Source organism: Mustela nivalis (genome assembly GCF_964662115.1).
Source record: "Mustela nivalis genome assembly, chromosome: X".
Lineage (NCBI taxonomy): Eukaryota > Metazoa > Chordata > Mammalia > Carnivora > Mustelidae > Mustela > Mustela nivalis.
The window spans coordinates 93,017,506-93,045,430 of record NC_139040.1 but is presented as its reverse complement, the minus strand read 5'-3'; the positions used below and the strand labels follow the sequence as shown (position 1 = coordinate 93,045,430).

Below are 27,925 nucleotides of genomic sequence, written 5' to 3'. Positions count from 1 at the left end.
AGATGAATGTGACATTGTCCCAGCTTTTAAGATGTTTGTGGTATAGTGGCAGGGCTGACCATGTGAAGAATATTTACAGTGTAAGCAAGGGGCTTTCTACACCGAGGAAAGCATGCACAGAGACTCAGAAAGCAAAGGAGTGAATAATTGTGAGAGAAGGATACCTGGAGAACTTCACTGATGGGCTCTAACAAATAGGTAGGACCTGGTTAGGGGAAAACGGGCTGATCAGGTTTCACAAGGAAGGAACTGTAGACAGAGGGAAGAGCTCCTGACGAAGTCCACCAAGTATGAGATAAGAGGTGTTCATGGAATCTCACTGGGCCTAGTATGTGCTGGAGGTAGGGGAACAGCAGATGATGTGGCCTGACAGATTGGAACCAGAATACTGTGGGCCCCCAAGGTCACGCTGAAAAGGCTGGCCTTAGAAGGGGCAGCATTCCTGCTGTCATTCACCCAGTCTGCCTAAGTTCTCAGGGTCCACTTGGAGTACCCGTTCCAGATATACCTGCCAGCTCTGCCCTCTGGTGGCCATGTGGCTCCAAGCAGGTCTCTTAAATATTTCTGAACCCCAATTTTCTCATCTGTAAAATGGCTGATGGATGATGGTGATATTTATAGGACTTTTGTAATTAGAAATAATGAAGACAGATCTAAAGATGTACTCTTATTGTGCTGCATTTACTGTTCTTTGTAATTTTTGTTCAGTGATTAAAACAGTAGCGCTATTACAGAAATGGACAGACAGATCAATGCACTGTAACAGCCCAAACCCAAAAATTTTGCTTGCTTTGTTTTCCTTTTCGAAATCATTAACAATTCATTCTTATTTCCCAGGACTGGTGTTACTGGTGTTAATCTGTTTCTGAGACTCTTTACTGAAAATGCAAGAGTTTTTTGTTTACATCATTCATAAAAAGTGATTGTTACTGTAATAGTTTTTAAAAAACAAAATTTTGCAGCTTCTTTAAAATGTGTGCCTCCCTTGATCATGAAAAGTTTGATAACCAACTTCTAAAGAACAGAATATTATAGACAATGGAAATTACTGTATTGTACACCCAAGACTAATATATCATTGTATGTTAACTGGAATTAAAATAAAAACATAAATAAGAACATTAGTCAATCAACTGATTAATTAATGTAAAGAAAATGGGGATACTGTTTTAACCAAAATTCCTAAGACCAGAACTTCAGATGAGAGGAGTATCTATCTCATAAGAAGTCATGGGGCTCCTGAAACTCGGAAGTGAGGAGAGAGGGTAAGGTCCATGCCCAGCTGGCTTTCCTCACTGAGAGTTTTTTGGAGGATATAACTATATCTTTAATGCTGTCTTCAATCCCAGTATGAAGTAATGTTCAGAAGACACAGAATTTTTCTACTGCTAACTCTTCTTGACTCTGCCCCAAAATTCTCATGGGTCGTTACAGTAACTTTTAAAGGTCTTTTTAAGCTTTATTAAGGTATAATTTACATACTATAAAATTCATTTAAGTATACAATTCACTGAGTTTTAGTGTATTTATATCACTGTATTTACCATCACTACTGTCCAATTTTATTTTTATTTTTATTTTTTTTTACTACTGTCCAATTTTAGAACATTTCTGTCACCCTCCCCCCCAAAAAAGCTTCGTGTTCGTTTGTAGTCAGTCCACATTCCTACTCCCAATCCTAGGCAACCACTTCTCTAGACATTTTGTATAAATGGAATTACACAATAAGTGATCTTGTGTTTATGACTTCTTTCACTGAGCATGTTTTGCTGAGTTTTTTACATGTTTTATGTATGTCTTTCATGTTATAGCATGTATTAATAGTTTATTCCTTTTTACTGCTGAGTAGTATTCTATGGTATGGATGTACCCCGGATTGTTTAACCATTCACCTGTTAGAAGACATCTGAGTTGTTTCCAGTTTGGGACCATTATGAATAAAGCTGCTATAAACATTTGTGTACAGGATTTTGTGTGAACGTAAGTTTTCATTTCTCTGGGCTAAATGCCCACGAATGTAATTCCTAGGTCCTATGGTAGTGGCATGTTAATTTTTAAAGAAATAGCCAAATTGTTTTTTAGATTAGCTGTACTATTTTACATTCCCACCACCAATGTATGAGTGATATAGTTTCTTCACATCTTCACCATTTGAATTATCACTATTTTTTTAGTGCAGCAATTGTGGTTTGAATTTGCATTTCCCTAATGGCTCATGATACCAAGTATCTTTTCATGTGCTTATTTACCATTCATACTGCTTTTTGATGAAATATCTGTTCAAGTCTTTTAGACATTTAGATATTCTCCAACCATTTTCTTAAAAGATTTATTATTTTTTTTAAAGATTTTATTTATTTATTTGACAGAGAGAGATCACAAGTAGGCAGAGAGGCAGGCAGAGAGAGAGGAGGAAGCAGGCTCCCTGCTGAGCAGAGGGCCCGATGTGGGGCTCGATCTCAGGACCCTGAGATCACGACCCGAGCTGAAGGCAGCGGCCTAACCCACTGAGCCACCCAGGCGCCCCAAAAGATTTATTATTTATTTGAGGGAGAGAGAGAGAGTAGGAGAAGGACCAGAGGGAAAGAATCTCAAGTAGACTCCCCACTGAGCCCGGAGCCCAATGTGGGGCTCAACCTCATGACCCTGAGATCATGACCTGAGCTGGTATCAAGAATCAAATGCTTAACCAACTGAGCCTCCCAGGCACCCATTTTTAGTAGAATCATTTGTTCCCTGACCGTTGAGTTTTGAGAGTTCTTTATATATTCTAGATACAAGTCCATTGTCAGATGTGTGGTTTGTAAAGATTTTGTCCTGTTCTGTAGCTTGTTTTTGTATCTTCTCAACAGTCTTTTGCAGAACTAGTTGTTTTTTGTTTTTATTTTTGTTTTTTTTTTCATTTTGATGCAGATGAAGTTTTCTTTGACAGATCATGCTTTTGGTGTCAAGTAAAAGAACTCTTTGCTTAGCCCTTGATCCTGAAGATTTTCTCCTATGCTTTTCTAAAAGTTTTATAGTTTTACATTTAAGTCCATGAGCCATTTTGAGTTAACTTTTGTATAAGGTATGAGACTTGAGTTGAGGTTCTTTTTTTTCCTTTTCTTTTCCTTTCTGTCTGTCTGTTTGTCTGTCTTTTTTTACTATCGTGCCAGGACCATTTGTTGAAAAGGCTATCTTTCCTCTGTTGAATTACTTTTCTACCTTCATCAGAAATCTGTCAGGCATATTTGTGCACTATATTTACTTTTAATAATGCAAAAAATATATTAAGTTGTGGTTGGCAGAATGTCTGCACTCTAATCCCTGGAACCTATGAATATGATAGGTTACATGGCAAAGGAGAATTAGGGCTGCTAATCAGATGACTTTAATAAAATAGGGACATTATCCTGGATTTTCTGGGTGAACCTGAAGTAATCACAAGGGTATTTAAAAGTGGAAGAAGGAGGCCGAAGAGAGGGTCAGAGAGTGAGGTGTGATGACAGAAGCAGGGTCAGAGACATGCAGTATTGCTGGCTTTAAAGATTGAGGAAGATGGCCAAGATCTAAGGAATGTGAGTGGCTTCTAGAAGATAGAAAAGGCAAGGAAATGGATTCTGTACTCTAGCCTCCAGAAAGGAATGCAATCCTGCTGATATCTTAATTTTAGCCCAGTGATATATCAGACAATAATAAATTTGTGTTGTTTTAAGCCACTGAGTTTGTGGTAACTTGTTACTGCAACAATAAAATACTAATAAATATGTATTTTAGAAAAGCTCCCATTGATATCAGAATTTTAAATGCTTGGGCATAGCATTTCTTTCTAAAGTTTACATATATAGAACATCCCAATAATATCAGATAAATGAGGTGCTACTCAATAGGGAATAAGTGCATTCAATAGGAAACAATTAGAAAAATATTACTTTTATTTTGTTTTAATTTCTGTATTCATTGTGACTTTAAATTACACATTACTTTTTGATGGATTTTGTATACAATACTTTTTTTATATTTTGTTACTGTTGGTTTTGTTTGCACTTTAGAAGAGCCTTTGAATGTCTTAGATTTTGCACTAAGGAGTCAGATGTAGCCCCCAAAATTTATATGATAGAAGGATAACATTCTATTTAAAGAAATAGCCCTCAGAATGCCTGGGTAACTCAATTGGTTAAATGTTCAACTTTTGATTTCAGCTCAGGTCATGATCCCAGGGTTGGGAAATCAAGCCCTATGTCAGGCTCTGCATGACATAGGGAACCTACTTAAGATTCTCTCTCTCCTTCTGTCCATTTCTCCTCTCTCCCTCTAAAAAGAAATAAAACAAACTTATAAAAAATAGTTTAACTTTCACAGTATATACAAACAATCATTATGTTGTGCACCTGAAACAAATTTAGTGTTATATATCAGTTATATCTCAATTTTTTAAAATATTCAGTTGACTTTAACAGTAGGTCAAATAGAATTTTGATCAATGATTTTGATACTTGTGCTAATCCTTTTAGGTTTTCTAAGAACAGCTCCTATTGAGATATGATTTACATACCATACAATCCAATCATTTAAAATGTACATCATGGTTCTTAATATATTAGCTGATACATGCAATGAGCGCTGTAGAGCACTTAGAATATCTTATCTTACTACCTTCTGACTTTACTGTTTCTGGTGAAAAGTCAACTGTTAATCTTATTGGAGTTACCTTATAAGTGATGAGTCAATTTTCCCTTGCTACTTTTAGGATTTTCTCCTTGTCTGGCTTTCAGCAATTTTACTATGATCTACCTGTTTGTGGATCTCTTTGCAGACAGTAGTGGTAGTCGTGGTAGTATAAATTACTTAGAGTTTGTTGAGCTTCCTGAATGTTCAAATTAATTTTTTTTTCAGTAAATTTGGGGAGTTTTCAGCCATCATTTTTTAAAGATTTACTTATATTGTATAATTCTTTTTCTTAAGTATTTATTTATTTGACAGCGAGAGAGAGAGAGAGAGAGAGAGCGAGCGAGCGCACAAGCAGGGGGAGCAGCAGAGGGAGAGGGAGAAACAGTCACCCCCTGAGCAGAGAGCCTGACATCCTCTATCTCAGGACCCTCAGATCATGACCTGAGCTGAAGGCAGATGCTTAACCAACTAAGCCACCCAGGCACCCCATGATTTATTTATTTTGGAGAGGTGGGGAGTGCAGAGGGACAGAATCTCAAGCAGATTCTGTGTTGAGCTCAGAGCCTGATGCCAGGCTTGGTCTCACAACCCTGAGATCATGACCTGAGCCAAAATCACGAGTTGGACATTTAACTGACTGAGCCACCCAGGTGCCCCAGCCATAATTTTTTTGAATATTTTTTTCTGCTCCTTTCTCCTTTCCTTCTGGTACTCTCATACATGTTAGTGCACTTAATGGTGCTGCATATTTCTCTGAGGTCTTGTTCATTTTTCTTCATCTTTTTTTTCTCTTCTGTTCTTTGGCTTGGATAGTCTGTTTTGATCTATTTCAAGTTCACTAATTATTTTTCCAGTTCAAATTTACTGTTGGGCCCCTTTAGTGAATTTTTTCATTTCAGTTATTGTACTTTTCAATGCCAGAATTACCAGTTGGTTCTTTTTTATACTTTCTACCTCTTTATTGATATTCTTACCTTCCTTCTTTTTTTACATTCCCCCCCCCTTTTTTTAAGATTTTATTTATTTATTTGACAGGGGGCAGGGAGAGCACAAGCAAGGCGAGTGGCAGGCAGAAGGAGAGGGAGAGGCGGTGCTGAAAAGAGAGCCCAATGCGGGGCTTGATCCCAGGACCCTAGATCATGACCTGAGCCAAAGGCAGACGCTAACCGATGGAGCCATCCAGGCACCCCCTTCCTTTATTTTTTTAATCATGGTTTTTGGGGGTTTTTTAAAGCTCTTTGAACATATTTGTATGGCTAACTTGAAGTCTTTACCTGTCGAATCTGTTATCTGGTTGCTCTCACAGTTTTTTTCTGGTGTGTAGGTTATACTTTCCTGTTTCTTTGCATATCTCATATTTTTGTTTGAAATTGGACATTATAGATAATATAATGTAACAACACTGGGTACTGGCACACACACACACACACCCTGCTCAGGGCACTTTATTGTTAAATTCTTATTTATTTCTTTAATGCTGGCTGGATTATTTTCCTAAAGTCTGTTTACTCCCCACCTTTTTTTTGAGGGAGGGAGGAGGTGGGGGCAGAGGAAGAGAAAGAAAATCTTAAGCAGGCTCCATGCCCAGCAGAAAGCCCTGACACAGGGCTCAGTCTCACTACCCTGAGATCATGACCTGAGCCGAAATCAAGAGTTGGACACCTAACCTCCTGAGCCTCCCAGGTGACCCTAATCACTCCCCACCTTTGCCCTGCAGTGTAAGTCTTAATGTTGTCTCATAAGGGTGCATCCTTTGGTATGCCCCAGTCACCCTGGGATGACATTGGTTGGCAGGGTTCTTTTTGACTTCCCCTCACCACACCACATTGTTAAGCTGAAATGGCTAATTGCTCTGTTATTTTTAATAGTACCCTGGGACATATATTGTTCTACAAACTGACCCAATCAAACTAGAACTCCTTTGAGAAGGGATAGTTCCTGAGATCAGTATTTGATATATTTTTTTGTGACCCCAGGATTGTTTCTCCCAGCTGTCTCTTTCCCTGGTTCTCCAGCATGCTAGCCAGTCTAGGCTCGAACTTCTCCACACTTAGTTGCAAATGGGGAGAGATTTCAAGCCCTCTGTTCTATGGTCTGCTTCTCCACCTGGGCAGAGTCTCTGAGCCATAGCTCTAGGGTAGAGTGTGGGGACAATGATGTACTTCCCTGTGAGTGGCAGCCCCCCAGTCTCCTAGGTTTGCCTCTCTATAGAACCCCCCCACTTAATGAGCTGGAGTCAGGGCCATTGGAACCTCAGTATTCTTGGTGGCACCACACCCAGGGTATAGCCTCCATCCCAGGAGTCGGGGCCATCTGGAAGAAGGAAGGCCCAACCTCTCAGCTGTTCTTGTCTGGAACTTAACCTCAACAACAGGTGGCTGGGGCAGGATGAAAAATGCTGACATCTTGTTCCTCCCAGGAAGAAAGCCTTACACCTGGGAGCTGGGGGAAAGGGGGATCTGTGTTCTTGGCTGCACCAGTCTCATATGAAATCTGTGCTGGGAGAGGGTAAAGGAAGTAATTCTAGATCCAAATACCACAAATTCTTTCTGAGTTTTAGTAGATTTTTATTTAATAAATTCTTCTTCATTTGAAGCCCTTCACGTCATTCCAGAAGGGGAACTTTCTCTATTAACTTTTTAACATAGTTTTGTTTATGTTACCCATAATTGCTCACAATGGCATTGTACTAGGGTTTCTATCTCCTTGGTAGATTGTGAGTGGCTCAAAGGCAGTAGCTCTGACCTTTATTCCTTGTGGAATCATGATTGCCTCTAATAGCATTTTGTATACTGTGGCACATAGAAGAATGTCAATTACTGATTGTATCACTGTCTTTTCTAGTTCATTTCTTCAGTACTTGCTTTGTACCTTACAATGCCTTCCATTTTTCTTAAACCCTAGTGCTGGTGTGTTCCCAAAAAAGTTGTGCCTCTTTTTTTATATGCTGTTGGCCACATGTACACAAGGAAGGCCACTTAAGTTTTAAGTTTTAGTCAAACCCATTATATATTTATCACAGTATTAGGAGCTTTCTTTTTTAAGTGCTGATGATCACTCTTTTAAAGATTTTATTTATTTATTTATTTATTTATTTGACAGAGAGAGAGAGAGAGCGCACGCGCACATGTAAGCAGGGGAAGGGGCAGCGGGGGAGGGAGAAGAAGAGGGAAAGAATCCTAAGCAGACTGTGGCCTGAGTGCAGAGCCCCACACAGGGCTCAATCTCAGGACCCTGAAGTCATGATTTGAGCTGAAACCAAGAGTCAGACACTTAACTGACCAGGCCACCCAGGCACCCCTGTAGGAGCTTTCTTATAACATTCCTTGTGGCATATATATAGATATAATTTTAAATTAGGCTAGTTGTTTGAGGGATGGGGCGGGGAGAAAGAAAGGGGGAAAGGACAGACAGAAAAGCAGTATGGTTATGTCCTTAAAGGTGGGACATGCCTCACTTGTTCTTTCTTCAGCCAAGTGTATCTTGTGCCTTTTGACCTTGACCCATGAGAGTTCTGCCTTGCAAATGATTTTTACCTTTCCTGCTCCTGACCTAATGGGGTTCCCTGGCTGGTGATGGCCGCATGGCTACCTGCTTTTGTTTGGATGGACTGTGGTCATGTGGCCACATCTGAGGCAGCCAGTTCTGGACCATTGGTCCAGGGCTGCTTGGGCATCCTCCTCTTCAGTCTTTGTTACCCTCTGTGTTGGAGAATTTGATAGTACCCTTCTCCCATCACTGTAGGTCATATGAGGATATTTTTGACAGAAATCATTTGATCCGCATAATTTGCCTGCTGCTGCTTCTTGGGATCTGTAGGGCAGTGTTGACCGCCCTTGAAATGTGTGTGTGTGTGTGTTTTGACTGTTTTATTCAGTGTTGTTCTCTTTCCCAGTATGCTCCAGGATGAAACGCCATAGAACACTCAGCAGCAGTGACAGCTCAGACGAAAGTGAGTGGAACCGGCCAAGAGTTGGTAACTCTGTATCTGTACTCTTTGAGGGTTTATTCTTTGACTTGAGAACAAGCTATTTCATGTTTCTTTCAATGGTTAAAAAATAATGTTTCTAGGAAGGAAAGTTTAGGGTACTATTGTTCTTATTCATTTAAATTTCATTAAAAATAGGTGGGAAAATTGTTTTTTTGTGGCATATAGCAATTTGTTCTTCACTTTTCATTTGCCAAAACAACAAAAGCCAAATCTAATAATGATTTAGCAGTGCTTTTCTCTATAGAAAGAACAAAAAGTACAAGAGCATAAATTATAGGCCCTACAATTCCAACTGTAACTAGGTATTAAATGTTTGACTGGATGAATCATCATTTGTAGCATTTGGGGGAGGGCCAAAGGATCCACAGATTACTTGCCTCACATTTTTTAGTTTTTCCGGTTGCTTTTACAGATACATTTTCTCTAGGTGGAACATGAATCATGTTGTTCCAAAATGTTGTGAAGTATGATTACGCCAAATCAAACCTCCTCAGCATTAGCACTGTGGAAGCTTTTATATGCTGGGAGGTCACCTATAAATGTCGTTGAGCTCCATTATGAGTCTTTCTTGATTGCAATTTAACTGTTTTCCTCAGTGGTATGAGATCACCGTGCTCTTCTCCATCATACCTTTCATATTCTCTTGGATGACATTTAGTTATGTGACATTTATTAATATTAGCAAGTCTCAGTATTTTTTGCCTAATTATCTTTTTCAGGTCCTTCCACTTCCTTTACTTCTGGCTCAATGTATAGGAGCAAATCCAGAATTCCAAATGAACACAAGAAGCCTGCGGAGGTGAGATCAGATATTTAATTTTTAGACTTAAAAAATAGACAGCTGCCTTCTGCCTACACATCTACAATGGCCAGATCTTAGAGATGTGAGGATTAAACTATGTGCCAAGGGATAGACTTGTTTTCTTATGAATGTTTCTGGTTTTTAAGAAAGATTCCGTTTTCTTTTCCCTTTGGAAAAACAGTAATCATCACACCGATTTCATTTTGGTGATGACACTTAAGTGCCTGGCTTTAGAATATAAGGCCTCCCCTAGCCAAGAAGTCAAAAGGAGCCAGACTTGGGGAATTGCAAAGGACCCAAAGATCTGGCCTTGATTGGAAAGAGCTAAGTTGGCAGGTGGGAGGCAGTGCAAGTAGTGATTGATGAGAAGGTTATGGTTGGAGAGGGGAAGGATAGGTTAAAATTCTGAGCTATAGGCTTTGATGGGCTTTATAGACTTCAAAGCACTGCCAGCCCAAAGAAAATGAATCACTTCTCTTGAGGCTGGTCATCCTGGTTTTTTTTTTTTTTTAAGATTTTATTTATTTATTTGAGAGAGAGCATGAGAGGGAACATGAGAGTGGGGAAGGGCAAAGGAAGAAGGAGAAGCAGACTCCCTGCTAAGCAGAGAGTCCAACTCAGGGCTCAATCCCAGGACCCTGGGATCATGACCTGAGCTAAAGGCAGACACTTAACTAAGCTACCCAGGTGCCCTGAGGCTGGTTATCTTCTACCTCAAGGACAACAAAGTGCCAGAGCTATACTTGGACTTGGGAATGGTTTGACGGATCCTGCAGACTTTCCTCTATGATAATTAAATGATGAAAACCTGACATTGTGTGTCTTCACTTCTATGAGTAGACTTCTTTAGCTGCAGAGGAAAGGAAGAATATTGTTAACTATTGCTACGTTACAAATGATCACAAAGTTAGTGGCTTAAAACAGCAAATGTTTATTATCTCAGTTTCTGTGAGTCAGAAGTCTGGGCACAGCATCCCTAGGTTCTCTGTTAGGCTTCAATCAGTGTGCTGACTGGGCTATGTTCTGGAGGTTCTACCAGGGAATAATTCACTTACACCCTCATTCATATTGGTGGCAGAATTTATCTCCTTGCAGCTAGAGGATTGAGATCCTGGGTTTTTGCTGGCTTTTGGTGGAAGACTACCCCCTGGTCATATGAGAGTATAAGAGTAGAGACTGCTCATAGCTTTTTGCCACGTGGCCTTCTCCATACATCCTCTCAAAACATGGCAGCTTACTTTTTCAAAGTCAACAAGGGGAGAATCTTTTGCTCCAGCTGCTAAGACTGAGTCTTATATAGTATAACATAATCATGGGAATGACCTCCCATCAAGGAAGTGACATTCCATCACATTTGACATATTCTGTTGGCTAGAAGCAAGTCATAGGTTCCACCTACCCTCACACAAGGTAGGTCAGGGGTGCCATGCTTTAGGGTGTCATCCAGAGAGAGCATTTGTCTCTCTCTCAGAGGTCACTTTTCATTTCCATCTTTTGCTTAAAATCTTTTTGGGCACAGTAAAATATCAGAGTGTGTTTGTGTCTGTTTCATGCAGAAAATCTTAGGGAATAAAAGACATGTAAACAGGAACAAAACAAATTTCCCATCTATCCAGAGGAGGCTTTGACTATAGCATGTTGAGAAAGAAACTTTGCTACTTTTCCATTTAGGACAGACAGCCCCAGAGCCTAAAATGACTCAGTAGTTTTGGGTCTTAAGTCCTAATGCCTCCAGTTCAGTGAGAATAGCAGTCTTTTGTTGCAAGAGATAGGGTACCTGACTACCAGAAGTAAATTTTTAACTTTATGTTTCACAATCTGTTATAAAAGAGAGAATCTGATATAGTAGAACAAAACTAGCTTTGGCATTAGAAGAGAATGATTCCATGTTTTGTCTTGCCGGTTTATTTCATGTCTCTGAAATAATTTATTTTGTCATTATAACACGGACATTATTATAACTCCCTCTCTTAGCTACCATTTATTGAAATTTTATGTGCCAAGAGCTTTATGGTAGACAATCTGATTGTTTCCCAAAATGAAGCAATTATAATAATCTCTTTGGGTGCTTCCTTCATTTAAAAAAATTTTTAATAATGTCAGTATGGACTCACATACATTTATTTTATACTTGGGGCTATAATCCAATACTACATAATTTATTGTGTTGCTCAAATTGTTTCATAAATCCATGAAATCATCTCATTTTTTTCTCTTCATTTCCACTGATTTCTGTTCTTATTTTTGTTACTTACTTTCTTCTTGCTCTAGGTTTACTTAGTTCTTTTTCTAGATTTTTAAGGTGGACGCTTTACCTATTTGAGACTTTTCTTCCTTTTTTCCCCTCTTTTCTAATGCAAGAATTTTAGCTCTATAAATTTCCCTTTAATTTTGTAAAGGTTTTATTTATTTGAGAAAGAGAGAGAGAAAGAGTGATCACCAACAGGAGGGAAGGGCAGAGGGAGAGGGAGAACAGGCTCCCTGCTGAGCAAGGAACTTTATGTGGGGCTCAGTCCCAGAACCCTGAGATCATGACCCAAGCTGAAGGTAGATGCTTAACCAATTGAGCCACCCAGGCATGCCTATAAATTTCCCTTTAAACATTTCTTTAGCTGCATCCCATTAATTTTGATGTGTTTGTTTTCATTTTTATCCACTCAGTGTATTTTTTATTTTTCTTAAGACTTTATCTTTGATCCATGGCTTTTTAGAAGTATGTTGTTCAGTTTCCAAGCATTTGAAGACTTCCCTGCTTTCTTTGTTACTGATTCTAGTCTGAATCCAGTTTTTATGGAGAACATAATCTCTACAATTTCACATATTTTTACATTTGTCAAGGTTTGTTTTATAGCTTAAGGATATGGTTTTTCTTTTGTAAATGTTTCATTTTATGGGTACTTACAGACTGTGTATTATGCTGTTGTTGGGTCCTTGACAGTGTTCTTCTGTATCCTCATGGATATTCTGCCTAGTAATTTTATCAATTGTTTAGAGAGGGCTGTAGAAGTCTCCAACTGTAATTATGGACTTGTGTCTTTCTCCTCTCCATTCTGTCGGTTTTGCTTTATATATTTTGAAGCTCTTTTGTTAGGTGCATACATATTTAGGACTGCTATATCTGGGTGAATTTAGCATCATTTAATGTCCCTCTCTGTCTTTGATAATTTTGTTTGCTCTGGAGTCTGCACTGTCTAATATTAATATAGTTTGTGGCTTTCTTTTGATTCATGTTTACATTGTATATTTTTCCATCCTTTTACTTGTAACATATATATGATTATATTTGAAGTGAATTTCTTATAGGTGATATATCGTTGGGTCTTTTTTTAAAAAGATATGTTACTTGAGAGAGAAAGAGAGAGCATGATTTGGGGGAGGAGCTGAGGAAGCAGGAGAGAGAGAATCTCAAGCAGACTTCCTGCTGAGTGCAGAGCCTAATGCAGGGCTTGATCCACAACCCTGGATCATGACCTGAGCCTTAATCAAGAATTAGATACTCAACCCACCTGGGTGGCCACCTGGGTGCCCCCAGTTAGGTCATTTTTAAAACTACTCTTTCAATCTCTTTTAATTGGAATATTTAAGCCACTTATAGTTAATGTAACTTTTGGTATGATTTAGTTTATGTCTGCCATTTTGTTGTTTGTTTTCTATTTGTTCTCTCTGTTTTTTGGTTTCACTGTTTTATTTTCTGTGGATTACTTGAACATTTTTTTGAATTCCCATGTTGACTTTTCTGTAATGGTTTTGAGTGTATATCTTTGTGTAGATTTTTAGTGGTTGCTCTTGGGATGCAACCTTTAAAAAGGAGAACCTTTTTTAATGTGTTCTCTACATTTTATCACTTCAAATGAAATACAGAAACCTTAACCACTGAGGCACCTGGCTGCCTCAGTCAGTAGAGCCTGCAACTCTTCATCTCAGGGTCATGTGTTCAAGCCTCATGTTGGGTATGGAATCTACTTAAAAAGAAAAAAAGAAGAAAGGGGCGCCTGGGTGGCTCAGTGGGTTAAGCTGCTGCCTTCGGCTCAGGTCATGATCTCAGAGTCCTGGGATCGAGTCCCACATCGGGCTCTCTGCTCAGCAGGGTGCCTGCTTCCTCCTCTCTCTCTGCCTGCCTCTCTGCCTACTTGTGATCTCTCTCTGTCAAATAAATAAATAAAATCTTTAAAAAAAAAAAAGAAGAAAGAAAAGAAAAGCAACCTTACTACCATCTAGGTTCATTTATCCATCCCCACCTTTATAATATATTTGTCTTGAATACTCTTTCTACATACCTTGAGAACTGTACTAGACAATGTTATAATTTTTGCTTCAAACAACAAACATTATTTATAAAACTCAAGAGAAGGATAGTTTACTATATTTACCCATATTTTTACTCTGATTCTTCCTTTATTCCTGATGCCCCAACATTCCTTTTGTTCATTTCCTTTCTGTTTAAAGAACTCCCTTTAGCCATTCTTTTAGGGTAAGTCTGCTGGTGATCAGTTCTCTTTGTTTTTCTTCATTTGAGAATGTCTTAAATTTGCCTTCATTCCTGAAGGATATTTTCACTTGATACAGAATTCTGGCTTGACAGTACTTTTCTTTCTGCACTTGAAAAATGTACTACTTTCTTCTGGCCCCCATGGTTTTGTGTGAGAAATCTACTCTCATTCAAGTAGTTGCTCCCCTGCAGGTAATCAGTCATTTCTTTTCCAGTTGCTTTCAAGATTTTTCTTTGTCTTTATTCCCAAAGTTTGATTATAATGTGTATGGGCATGGATTTCTTTTGGTTTATCCTGTTTGGAGTCTGATCAGCTTCTTGAATCTATGTTTATATCTTCTGCCAGTTTGGGGAATTTTTCAGCCATTATTTCTTCATCCATTTTTTCAGCTCCATCTTCTTTCTCCTCTTCTTTAGGACTTTCAATCGCATGAATGTTAGATCTTTCATTACTTCCCCAGAGGTCCCTCAGACTCTTCTCTTTTTTTCAGTTATATATTCTTTCTTTTGATCAGATTGAGAAGATTCTTTTTATTGTGTTAATTCCATTCTTCTATTGAGCTTATCCCTTGCGTTTGTTATTTCAGTTATTGTATTATTCCATTTCAGTTTTTTTATTTGGTTATTCTTTATACCCTCTATTTCTCTGCTGAAACTTTCAATTTGTTTCAAAAGTGTTTCTAATTTCTTATTGAAGCACTTTTATGATGGCTGCTTTAAACTCCTTGTTGGATGATTCCAGTATCTGTGTCATCTCAGTGTTGGTATCTATTGATTTTCTCCTCTCATTCCCAGTTCTTAGTACAATAAGTGATTTTCTGTTGTATTCTGGACTTTTTTGGTATTATATTATCAGATAGTAAGTCTTATTTAAATCTGTTCTAATAAGCCTCTGTAGTAACCAGGCCAGTGGGGAGGTGGGGTGCTGACTCTGTACCACCTTCCCATCTTACTTCTGTTAGTCTCTAGGAAGATAGTTCTGTTATCTCTCTGGGACCAGGAGAGGGGTGTCTCCCTATTACTTGGTGGGGGTGGAAATCCCCACCCTGTTGCCTCTACTGATAGCAGCGGTAGTGGAGGTGGTGAGGGGTACTACATTACTACCAGGTGGTAGTGACAGTCCAGGCTCCCTACCCAGTCTGTGTGGATCCCACATTAAGGAGGAGGAGTACTTTGTTATTGTTGGGTGGGAGTGGATGTCAGGGCCTCTAAGGTGATGTTCACTGATGCCACAACAGTTGCCCTTTTCAAAAAGAAAACATTTTATACATCTTTTATGAAGTATAATTCTTATACCATGTAGTTCATCTTTTAAAAATGTGTAATTCAGTAGGTTTTAGTCTAGTCACAGAACCATATAACCATAACCACAGTCTAAATATAGAACATTTTCATCACCCCAGAAAGAAACCCCTTATCCATTAGTAGTTACTCTCTAATTCCCCTACTGCCAGCCCCTGGCAACCTAATCTAACTTCTGTCTCTACGGATTTGCCTGTTCTGGACATTTCATATAAATGGAATCATCTAATATACAACCTTTTGTGTCTGGCTTCTTAAACTTAGCACAATGTTTTCAGGGTTCATCCATGTTAGAGCATGTATCAGTAGTTTATTTCTTTTAATGACTAAATGATATTCCATTGTATGGGTATATCACATTTTATTTATCCATTCATTAATTAATGGACATTGGGGTTGTCTCTGTCTTTGGAGTAATGTGAATAATGCTACTGTGAATATTCATGTACAAGTTTCTGTGTGGACATATGTTTTCAGTTGTCTTGAGTATATACCTAGGTGTGGAATTGCTGAGCCATATGCTAACCCTAGTTAACCGTGTGAGGAAATGCCAGGCTGTTTTCCAAAAGGGCTTCATCAGTTTATGAAAAGTATTTCTAATTTCTTATTGAAGCACTTTTATGATGGCTGCTTTAAACTCCTTGTAAGAGGAGTATTTGAAATGTGTTCCTGCTGTGGGCACCAGAGACCTCCTTCTAATTCTTCTGGTGACCTTGTTTTTCTCTGCTGTCTTGGATTAGAATCTTCCCTTTGTGCTTGTCCTCAGGAGAGGACAAGCACCTCTCCCAATATAAGCCACTGTTACTATCACTGGAGGCTTTAGCATAGTGGTAGAGCACTGGAGAATGACATTGTTTACTAACCTTCTGATTACTCTCAGTCTTTGAAATGTATAGTGGTCCTGTTTCTGGGGTTGAGATGAGGAAGTGGACTCTAGAGCTTTTCTTTTGTCCGAGCCTCCTGTCCGCGCCCCCCCCCCCATCTTCCTGTAGCCAGTATCTTACGGTATGCTCAGTCTCTGTCCTTAAGGTTCTCCCACCTCTTGATTAAGGCTAGGGTTGGATACTTTGCCCTTCTTCCCAGAGCTTGTGAAATTACACCAGTGCCCTCACTGGATAGCCTTCCTGTGCAGGTGAAGCTTTTTTTTTTTTTTTTTTTTTTTTTCAGTAAGGGAGCCAGGACATATAGCAACAGAGACCCAGACAGCACCACTGGGAGAGCATTCTTCATATTTTCCACCATCTTCCCTGTGAGAGCCTAGTTGGGTTTCTAGAGAAAAAGCTTATAAGAGGGGTGGAACCCGCTCTTACTATAGCCCCCAGGAACTTCATTCTGTCTTGGTTGTCCCCACTTTGCCCCCAGGAATTGGTCAAAATTTCTAGGTTAAACGTTCCTGCTGTGGCTTCTGCCCCACGTAAGCATAAGCTCCTGTCCTGTGTCTCCCTGCAGGCACAGTTGTCCTTCCTTGTGCTGGCCATTTGTCCCACGACTCATTTCTCTAAAGGGTTCATGAAAAAATCATTAATTTGATGCCTGTCTTGTCTTTTTTCTTCTTGTAAGGATGGGAGTTTCTTTTTTTCTGACTGAAACCTTTTGTTTGTAATGGGAGTTTGTCACTGAAATGCAGTATAAATGATTGTTTGACTGGGGCTTAATCAGCTACATTAATAGATTCGTATTTTCTTTGATGTTTAGTGCTTCAGTGGGATTCCTGTTTATGCCTACCCCTGGTTTATCCTCTAGAGAAGAGTTCTTGGGGTGTGTGAGTTGCACGTATTATTCAGGGGCTTTGGTAGCTTCTACAAATTGTATACAGGCTTTCAAGGGTAAGTTTTTAAAGTGTTTTGTTGGGTAAGTTTTTAAAGTGTTTTGTTGTGTATACATATGCTAGTAGCCTTCTTCTGATTTTCAAAAGGGTCCATACTCTTAAAAATGTTTTTAGGGGCGCCTGGGTGGCTCACTTCTTTAAGCGTCTGCCTTCAGTTCAGGTCATGATCCCAGGGTTCTGGGATCCAGTCCTGCTTTGGGCTCCCTGTTCAGCCAGGAGACTGCTTCTCACTCTGCCTGCCACTCCCTCTGATTGTTCGTTCTTTCTTTCTCTGACAAATAAATAAAATCTTTTTTTTTAAGATTTTATTTATTTGGCAGAGAGAGATCACAAGTAGGCATAGAGGCAGGCAGAGAGAGAGGAAGCAGGCTCCCTGCCGAGCAGAGAGCCGGACGCGGGGCTCGATCCCAGGACCCCGAGATCATGACCTGAGCCGAAGGCAGTGGCTTAACCCACTGAGCCACCCAGGTGCCCCGAATAAAATCTTTTTTTTAAAGATGTTTTTTAAAAGCCAGTTGCCCTAGAAAAAGCACATAGTACTAGACAACTAATTTGAATGTATTAAAAAGTCTTCTATTCTTTCTCAAAAGCCAGAATATTTTCATGTATATCATCTGACTTGTCTATAAGACATAACCTATCTTAAAGAATTGATGGCATATCATCTGTAGTTCCATAGTCTCATTTATTATGTCTAAGACTTTCAAAGCAGCAGACTTTCATAGCAGCAGAGTGAAAAGCTCATACATTTTAACTCGGCAGAGAACACACCCTCAAATAGAGCCTATATTTCTAACATGCTTGATTATTTGGTTTTCTGACCTACAGTAGATAAAAACTACCAGGCTTGCAAATGCACACTTACTGTACAAAGAAAGGATAGTGAGGAATGGGAGAAAAACTTGCAAAGTAAACCTCAGATGTCATCTTTTACATGAAAATTGCCCAGATCTCAAACTCAGACTTAATTACTCCCTCTCCTCCATCAGGGATGCATACCATCTCTGTTGGGTAGTGGGTAAGGGTAATAATCAAACCTACCTAAGTTGCCCAAAAGTACATTTGTTTATGGTAATTGATGTTTCAGTTGATACCAACCCAAAGCCATCAAAAAGGCCCTGTTTTTTCTCTGTAAGAAAACTGAGAATTATTTTAAGCTATTTGAAAAATATTTCTGTGAAAAAATATTTACATGATCTTTAAAGTTTCAAACTTAGAAATTGAATAAGCTTTGCTCCATTGGAAAAATTAACGTGGGACACAGTTGCTTGATAATACTGGGTACCTTGTGTCATAAGAACAAACTTGTGTTCTTCGCTAGATTTTCTCTGCTCTAAGTGGTTGTTTCTTTTAGATTACCTGAACACCTTTTTTTTTCCATCTGAAGATTGTATAATTCTAAGAAAATCACTTACAGTTAGTTCCTTTTGATTAAATATAGTTACCACATTTGCAGCTGATTTTTTTGTGCTTTGGGGGTGACACATCTGTTTGTGGTCATTTGTGTATAGTTTCCTATTTCAGTGACTGTGAATCAGAACTAATCTATTTCTCTGCTTCATTCACATGGACCAGACAATTTTCCCTTTTGTGTCATACAGGAAGTAAATGTTTTGACTTTTCCTCTAAAAAATGTCACAGAAATGTTCAGACTAGCTGTACTTTAAGAAACTGCCCACTGAGAGATATTAATGCGAGCAGTAAAAGCCAGAGCTGTCCATGAAGGACATTTTCATTTTGTGGCTCTGGCAGGTTATAAGCATTGATATTCTAATTGAATTCATAGTGAGGCCTCCTTTGTTTCTGCATACATCTGAGGGGCCAAGATGTACATGCACTGTTGGACTTGGCATAGCTTCTGGGCTGTATGTTTGTCTGTGAATCTCCTCTTTGACCATAAATGAGCAGATATCTGGTAAGTACAAAGCTTTTTTGTTTCAATAACTTTTAGGGGAAACTACCAGTGCATATAAAATAGGCACACTATTAAGAACTTGTAAAACTTCTCAACTTCATTACCTAAGTCAATGTCAACATCTAGATCCTTCATTCATAATCTTTAACATCAAATGCCATGTTTTATTTTGTGAAGGTTCTGCATTACCTTGTGCCCTATAGAGTGTTGGCTGGAGTTTTTGGTGGGCTTCTTTCTTGGAAATCCTATCTTTGGGAGCTAAACCATGCATGTTTTAGTTGAGCCATGAACTCACATCTCCTTTAGCCCATCAATGATTACTTTTAGGGACTAGATAGATAGGAAAACTTAGCTGCATACTTCTTTCTGCTTTTAGAAGTAAAGCCGAGACTATGATGATGATGATAAAATAATAAGCGCAGCTAGAATTTATTTAGCAGTTACCATGAGCATAATACCACGCTAAGCCCTTTACATAAATTGAGCCATTTAATTCTTATAACAACCCCTATGAGGTGTTTTTGTTATCCCCATTTTACAGATGAGTAAACTGAGACACAGAATTTAAATAATTTGTCCCAAATTGGCTGGTGAAACCAGTAGACCAGTTTGGGTAGTCTGTCCCTGGACCCATATTCCTTTCTTTAAAGATTTTTAATTTCATATTTGACTGTGTAAGATACTTGCTTGGTTTATACATCTAACTATGACACAAAACACATACAGAGAGATATAGATTTTGTCTTTCTCTCCTTGTTTTCTCCCTCACTCCCAGAGGTAGCCATTTTTTTGAAAAAGCTTTTGGTTTATCCTTTTATTGTTTCTTTATGACAATATATACAAATTTGTGCATATGTGTGTGCCTCCATATGTATAGAGAACTCATACCTCTCTACCCAGGATACACTAAAGCTATTTTGTTTGCCTGTATTCATTTTTTTAAAAACCCCAAATTCCTTTTCTTATCAAAAGCAGATTCATGAGACCAGTTTGGTAAATATATTTCCTATCACTTTGCAGATATCTGCCTGAGTACTGAGCTTACATTCCTATCCTTTATTCGGCATTTTATGTTCTGCCTCATGCTTGGGATGTTTCAACAGCGAGATAAAGCAGACTCTTGTACTCTGCCTTGAGTAAAAATGCTTCTCTAGAAACCTTGGATCTGATGCTATTTAATCTAGCTAGCTTATAAAATTGAAATCAGGCTTATCATGTAAGGCTGCTGCTTTTCTCTAAAGATGGAAGGAAAATTATAATAGTCATTAGATCTAGCCTTCGTTTTTCATTTTAAGAAAAACAGGTCTGAATTGATTGGTGTTCCTGTAGTCTGAGGTTTCTCAGACTTCACAGAATGTCTGTTCCCGGAGGTTTGGTATTTCTAAAGCTGTGGACAAGGGCCAGATTTCACTGGCCTCTGCCTTTTTATCTCTTTGTCTAGAGTATTCAAGTTACTCTTCTGTTTGGTAAACATGTGTATTAGTTTCTTAGGGCTGCTGTAACAAATTACCACAAACTGGGTGGCTTAGAACAAGTGGAATGATTTTCTCACAGTTCTGGAGGCCAGAAGCCCAAAATTGGCCAGGCTGCACTCCCTCCAGAGACTTTGGGGGAGATTCCATCCTTTGCCTCTTCCAGGTTCTGATGACTGTCAGCATTTACTGACTTGTGGATCAATGAGTCATTCCAATCTCTGTATCCATGATCACGCTGCCTCCTCCTCTTCTGTCTTAAATCTCTCTCTGCTTTTCTTTTGTAAGGATACTTGTCAGTTGGATTTAGGGCCCACCAAGATGTTCTAGGATGATCACTTCATCTCAGAATCCTTAAATTATTTATATCTGCAAAGATCCTTTGCCAAATAAGGTAACATTCATAGATTCCAGAAATTAGAATGTAGACATATCTTTTGGGGGCCACTGTTCAAACCACTACAGTATGTTCCAGGCTACTTGGGAAACTATACAGAACAGATTTTCATAAGCAGTTACATCAAGTATAAAGACATGGCTTAAGCTATATGATGAGTTGGTGTGACATTATTAACTAAGCATGGTTTGCAATCAGTTGATTTATTTTGTAAAGTGTATCACATGGAAAACAATGAAATATTTTAGGAGGTTGAAAATACTTAGCCCTAGTATTCTTTCCAGATCTAAAGTAGGATTTCCCATAGCACTCTTTCCCAAAGAGAACAGTTTATTTAGCACAATTGCAAATTGCTACCACTACTTAACCACTGGCTCATTAAAGGCACTCTAGTCTTTTATAGAAATGGATCAGTGTTCAGGAAAATGGTGGTTGAGTTTCTCCCCCAACCACCCAGAACACCAAGCGCTATGCAAAACATGTTAAATGGATATGACTGTGATCCTATTTTACCCCCTTGTACAAAGCATTACATAATAAACCACCAGGTTTTTTTCTTCTACAGACAGCCTTCTCCCTGCACAGTACCCAATTAACTTTAATTGGCAAGGATTCTTGGTAGGAAGGTCATTTTGTTGCCACCTGGCCACCAACATGTTTAAGGTTGGTTTCCTTCTCTACTTTGCTCAGATCATATTATTTCTTAATCTTCCCTAAATGAAAGCAACAGGCATTTGCAGAGTTGTCCCTGCAAAGAAGCAAATGGAATGAGTCTTTATCCATTTAAATGGCATCATTTGATTATGTGATAGTTCAGTCCTGTACTCTGAAATGTTGTCGGTTTAAACAGAACTGCACCAGTGGAGAATTAACTGTTTTATTGGATCACGCTCTGTGCCTGCACTTTCATGTTACATATAATTTGAACAGTGCTTCTCCTCAGAGAACCTTTATTAACATTAAGGACTAAAATGTTTGATTGACAGCATTTTTTCCTTTGATCTTCCAGAAATGTGGACTTGTTTATTTTCAGCCTGCCAGTGGATGGTTGAATTTTTTCAGAATTAGAAACGAGTATTTCTAATTTCTAATTCTGAGTGTATGTATGTAGTGTCAGTGTATGTATACTTTTGTGTGAAAGTGTATTACCTCATTCCTTAGACTTCAGCTGGGCCTTCATCACTGACATCATTCCCAGTTAGCTTAAAACCTCATAGTATACTTTTTTCCTGTTGTTGGAAAGGGCAGAATCACAAAGCTTAGGCTTCCACAGCCATTTAAGTCATGTGTCCCAGCAGGTGAGCATATTTCTGTGCCCATTAGTTATCCAGGGACCCCTTCAACCAGAGGATAACAGTACATCAGACTTCAGGTGGATCCTGGTTCCTGTACTATGTCTGATAGTGCTTTGAGTACAGAAAATGAACTATGGAGAATCTCTTTGTTTCCCCCAAGTCCAAGTTGTATCTGTACTCATATCATCATCCTCTACCCTCTGGCCTTTGAACTTTTCAAACAGCTAGGGCTCCCTTGCCAGGGGTAGGGTTAAGGCTCACTCTGGGGTCTTCTTGGCTACCACAATAGACATTACATTCCTATCCTCATCACCCCTAAGGAACTCATTGAGAACCATAAAACTGATAAACCAGATAGTAAAAGGTTAAAAAAGAAAATGAAACTAAGAACATTTTTAAAGATCTAAGTACAAAGATAACAAATAGAATACAACTATAAACCTTCTTAAATGCAAAAAAAAGTGATTAAAAGAGCAAACAATACACATCCGATAGAGACATGCATAAGGAAATTACCACATAATTATCAATATAACAGAGTTGAGACCAAATATCTGAGACATGCCAGTAAATATGAATGGGCTTAACATTTATTAAAGAAAAAAATGTATGGCTCACAAAACAAGATGCAAGTATATGCTGTATATAAGAATATACCTAAAACACCTACTCAGAAAGGCTAGAAATAGAGATGGACAAAGGTGTACCAGGAAAATGGTAGGAGGAGGAGTGAGCCTGATCTCAAAGTAGAAATCAAGCCCCGCAAAACAAAGAAGGCTTTTTAGTGCTAAACACTACAATTCGCCATGAAAATGTGATACTTAGGAATATTTATACACTGACTAATGCAGCGACCACCTTTGTGGAGCAATAGCCTTGGATGAGTCAAGGACATATAGGTTGAAACACACTGATCATAGGAGGCTTTCATACACCTCTCTCAGATTAAGTGAACAAAAAAATAAGAGAGGAGATAGATATAAACAACTTAAGCAGCTTATTAAGGTACAGATGATGAATATATATCAAACTTGAAACCTTGATATTAGAGGTAATAGTGAATATACCTTTTCAAATGTCTATGGTACACACACAAAATATAGCAAATATTAAGTCACAAGGAAAACAGTGATTTCCATTATTACATGGACATGATATAAATAATACTCCCGTCACGATTTGGTAAAATCAGAAATTACAAAAACAGAAAGGTCCTTTCCTGTGGAAATTTTAAACCCTTCTATTAAACAACTGTTGAGTGAAAAGAGGAATACAAACTGAAATCATAGATTTTTAAAATGATAGTTTAAAACATTCTGTCTCAGTTTGCTCCATATCTTAAATTATATGATAAGAAAAAGGAGGCATTGTTCTACCTACTCTTGACAAATTTTCTTATAAAAATTACTTTAATTCTCAATGTTTCTGATGTTTAATTACAGTAGACTAAATTATTTTATTTTTCATTTTTTATATACTTATAGCCAGCACTGAGAGTTTCTAATATTTTGACCAAAATGTTTAAAGGTCATAGAAAAATCATAATTTTCCCCATTAATAATTAAGATTGCTTTTCACAGTTTCCACATGCACTGTCATTTCTCAGGTCCCACTTCTGTGCAAAGTGGAACTGCCTATACTGTGCAAGCCTCTGCAGAAATAAATCTGAAAACTGGATAAGATATCTTCCTATGGAAATATAGATTACCAAAATTGAATCCATTAGAGGTAGAAAGCTTAAAGGATCAATTTCTAAAGAATATGTACAGAATATTCTTAAGCAACTACCCCACAATGAAAGCACCAAGTCCGGATGGTTTCCTAGGGACCAGATAGTCCCAGTAATTCCCAGGTTATTCCAGAGCATTGTAACAGAACAAAAATTTTCTAATTCCTTTTGTTTTTTTTATTCTTTTTATGAAGCATGTATAACACGGATATGTAAACTGAAAAGAAAGACAATTTTAAAAAAGAAAGGAAACTTCAGATAAACATCATTGTTGAATATGATACAAAAATACTAAATAGACTATTAGAAGACAGAATACAATACCATATTTAGGAAGTGTGTCATGGGGTGTCTGGGTGGCTCAGTGGGTTAAAGCCTCTGCCTTCAGCTCAGGTTGTGATCCCAGGGTCCTAGGATCAAGTCCTGCATTGGGCTCTCTGCTCAGTGGGGAGCCTGCTCCCTCCTCCTCTCTCTCTGCTTGCCTCTCTGCCTACTTGTAATCTCTGTCTGTCAGATAAATAAATACAATCTTAAAAAAAAAAAGAAGTGTGTCATGACCAAATGACATTCATTCCAGAAATGCAAGTTTGTTTTGGTATTAAGAAATACAGTATAATCAATCAGGTGCCTGGGTGGCTCAGTCAGTTGAGTGTCTGCATTTGGCTTGGGCTCCTAGGATCGAGCCCCACGTCAGGCTCTCTGCTCAGTGCAGAGTCTGCTTCTCTCTCTCCCTCTGCCAGCTGCTCCTCCTGCTTATGCTCTCTCTGTCAAATAAATAAAATAAAATAAATACAATATGATCATACAGCAAATTAATATATCTTAGGAAAATAACTATAATTATTCTCATATACCTGAAGAAGCCTTTAACAAAATTCAATACCCAAGCATTCAGAAACATTCAAGAATAAGGAACTATAAGATAATTTTAACATAGATACTATATATATACACACCATAGTCTTCAATCTAGTATCTTAATAAAGAACACTAAAATCATTTCCCCCAATTTCAGGAAGAAGGCAGATATTGTCAACTATCCCCATTAGTATTCTAAATATTACTACAGTATTTACCAATGCAGTTAAACAAGAGAAACAGAGACCAAGACTAGGTAGAGAAGTTGTGAAACTCTTTGCGGATATGATAATATATCTAGAAAACCATAGGAAAATCAATGATAAAAACTAATTCAGGCAATAAAAGAATTCAGTAAGATAGCAGGGTATGAAGTTAACATATAAAATCAATAGCTTTTATAAACAGAAGATATAAACATGCCTGGGTATGTTGTGATACAGGAAATTAAAGAAATACTCAAAAGAAGATGGGATGTGTTGAAAGAGCACAGGCAGTAGCCAACCCAAAAGAGTTCCCAGTGATCAGAGGTGGAACAATTTAAGCAACAAAAATAATAATAATACTGGATTATAACCCAAAGAGTAAAACAGATATCCACAAGCCTATAATATAACTAAATAATTGAATAAATAAATAAGGGGGAAAGAAAGGACAGATCTTTCTTACAGAGGAATTCCAATTAACGTAGAAGAACTGAGGTAAATAGAAAATCACCATTAGGATACCACAGTCATAATTCTTGCAGGCAAGCTATCCACCAGTGGATGCTCAAATAAGCTCATGACAGTTTGAGGAGAAGCAGGGTGTTGTTATAATCTTAAAGGATCTCTTCTAAGATGTTTATTAATTACAAAGGGAGATACAGTAAACTAACAGTGGAGAAAACCAGCAAGACACTACCTTAACCAAATGATCAAGTTTAACATCACCACTGGTAGGACATTGGCATTATATGTCCCTGATATAATGGAACGAGAAGGACACAGCATCATTTCTGTGGTATTCTTGCCAAAGATGAGCAACTTGAGTCATAAGAATACATCAGACAAACCCAAATTGTAGGGATAGTCTCTAAAATACATGACCAGTTCTCTTCAAAAGTATCAAAGTCTTGAAAGACAAAAACTAAGAAACTGTCACAAATTGGACAATACTAAGGAAACATGACAGTTATTTGCAATATGGGATCCTGGACTGAATTCTGGAACAGAAGGATATTAACCAGAAAATTAGTAACATTTTTAATAAAGTCTGTGATTAATTAATAGTATTGTAGCAATGCTGATTTTCTGGTTTAGGTCATTGTACTCTGGTTATGTGAGATGTTAACATTAGAAGAAACTATATGAAGGGTATATGGGAGCTCTGTACTATTTTTGTAACTTTTCCATATGTCTGATGTCTAAGTAGGGACACCTGGGTGGCTCAGTCAGTTAAGCATCCAACTCTTGGTTTCAGTGCAGGTATTGATCTCAGGGTCATGAGATCCAGCCCCACATCCTAGCATGGACCCTGCTTAAGATTCTTTCTCTCCCTCTCCCTCCTCCAAAAAAAACCCATAATTCCTATTAAAATTTCAGGAAGAAAAAAAATTTAGATAGTAGAATAATTTTTAAGTAAATAAAAAATAAGGTGATGCCTAAATAAATAATTAGAAGTTATCAGAGGATACTTAAAAACTGCTTAACTTGAGAAAGTTAAGGTTTGTTTTATCAGACTTTTAGAGTAACCTGTACTATTGATTTAAATTCAAGGAGCTCTAGAAAATAATTCAAGAAGGATTTCTTTACTCTGTTAAATCCAGAACAAACTGGCTTCCCTGTCAGTACTTCAAACCCTTTCCAAATCGAAGCTGATCCAGCCATTTAGGAAGTTAGAGATCTCTCTTGGTAAAGAGTAGGTGAGGATAGTCTTTTTTAAAAGAACATTAAATGGTGTTAGTTTCATAGTGATGGTCTTTTCAAGATGTGTCCAATGTCTTCTCAGGTATTCCGAAAGGACCTCATCAGTGCCATGAAACTTCCAGATTCTCATCACATTAATCCAGACAGCTATTACCTCTTTGCGGATACATGGAAGGAAGAATGGGAAAAGGGAGTCCAGGTACCAGCCAGTCCAGACAGTGTTCCACAGCCTTCCCTCAGGTATTTGCATGCTTGTACCTTTGACTTAGGGAATGATTGCTCTTAACAGTTATCTGTGTGCTGGGTGGGGAGAGACTGCTTGGCTAATTATACATTCATAATACAAAGTCACATACGGTGTTCACCAATTCACTCAGACATGGTAGATGATACCAAGCGAGAGTAAGTCAGTAGTTAAAGTCAAGCTCATTTGTTTAGGGATAGAATATGTGCCCATTTACTATTTGAAGTCCAGTCTGAAACTGTGGTAAAGTTTTGGAGAGTAGGATTTCCAAGTCTGACTCAACAATCAGTAGCATGTACTAGTCTTTGAAGAGAAACAGAGCATTGATTACATAACCTTGTAATAATCCTGTTAATATTATAACCCCATGAGAAGCTGCTTCATTATAACAGCAGTCTCATAGTGATAGCATCTGTAAATAGAGGGCCAAAACATTTCGTTTGTAAAACGCATAAAACCCAAATGAGAGGGGATGACTAGAATATCAGATTGATTGTAAGTACACAACCTTCATTTACAAAAACTTGAGAAGAAAGCTTAAGTAGGGGAGAACTTGGGTTTGTGAAAAGGGGAGAGGACTTTTCTGCCAGAGGAAGTAGTAAGTTCAGCTCCTCAAGAGTGATGACTGGTTTGGAAGCCATTTTTCTTTACTGGTCTTTGTGTTCCCGGTGCTTTGCACCAAGGCTGGCATGAAATAAAATGCTTGGTGGGGCGCCTGGGTGGCTCAGTGGGTTAAGCCTCTGCCTTTAGCTCAGGTCATGATCCCAGGTGTCCTGCTCAGCGGGAGCCTGCTTCTTCCTCTCCCTCTCCCCCTGCTTGTGTTCCTTCTCTCACTACCTCTCTGTCAAATAAATAAATAAAATCTTTAAAAAAGAAAAAGAAAAAAAAAACAGGAAAATGGAAGGTAGGGGGATTTCACTAAGTTCGTCAGTCAAATCATGTTCCAGGTTTGCCCCATGACCAGCGTGGACTTTTATCAATGTGCAACTTGCTTTTTTTTTAATATTTTAAAAATTGAGATATAATTGATACCGATTTTTTTTATC

The 27,925-nt window shown here is 38.3% G+C and overlaps 1 protein-coding gene across 6 annotated transcripts in view; it reads left to right on the top strand.

Annotated features, from left to right (window-relative positions):
• The window catches only part of JADE3 (jade family PHD finger 3), a 133,436-nt gene that overhangs the window by 64,302 nt on the left and 41,209 nt on the right, over positions 1-27,925 (top strand). For 5 of the 6 annotated variants that reach the window (XM_082718195.1, XM_082718192.1, XM_082718193.1 and 2 more), the window contains exons 2-4: positions 8,546-8,602; positions 9,361-9,440; positions 26,718-26,875. In XM_082718195.1, coding sequence (XP_082574321.1) covers positions 8,557-8,602; positions 9,361-9,440; positions 26,718-26,875 — 284 coding nt within the window. In that variant the 5' untranslated portion in view covers positions 8,546-8,556. Of the gene's footprint in view, positions 1-8,545; positions 8,603-9,360; positions 9,441-26,555; positions 26,632-26,717; positions 26,876-27,925 lie in introns of those variants that run through there. The other variant, XM_082718194.1, reaches the window with a different exon arrangement.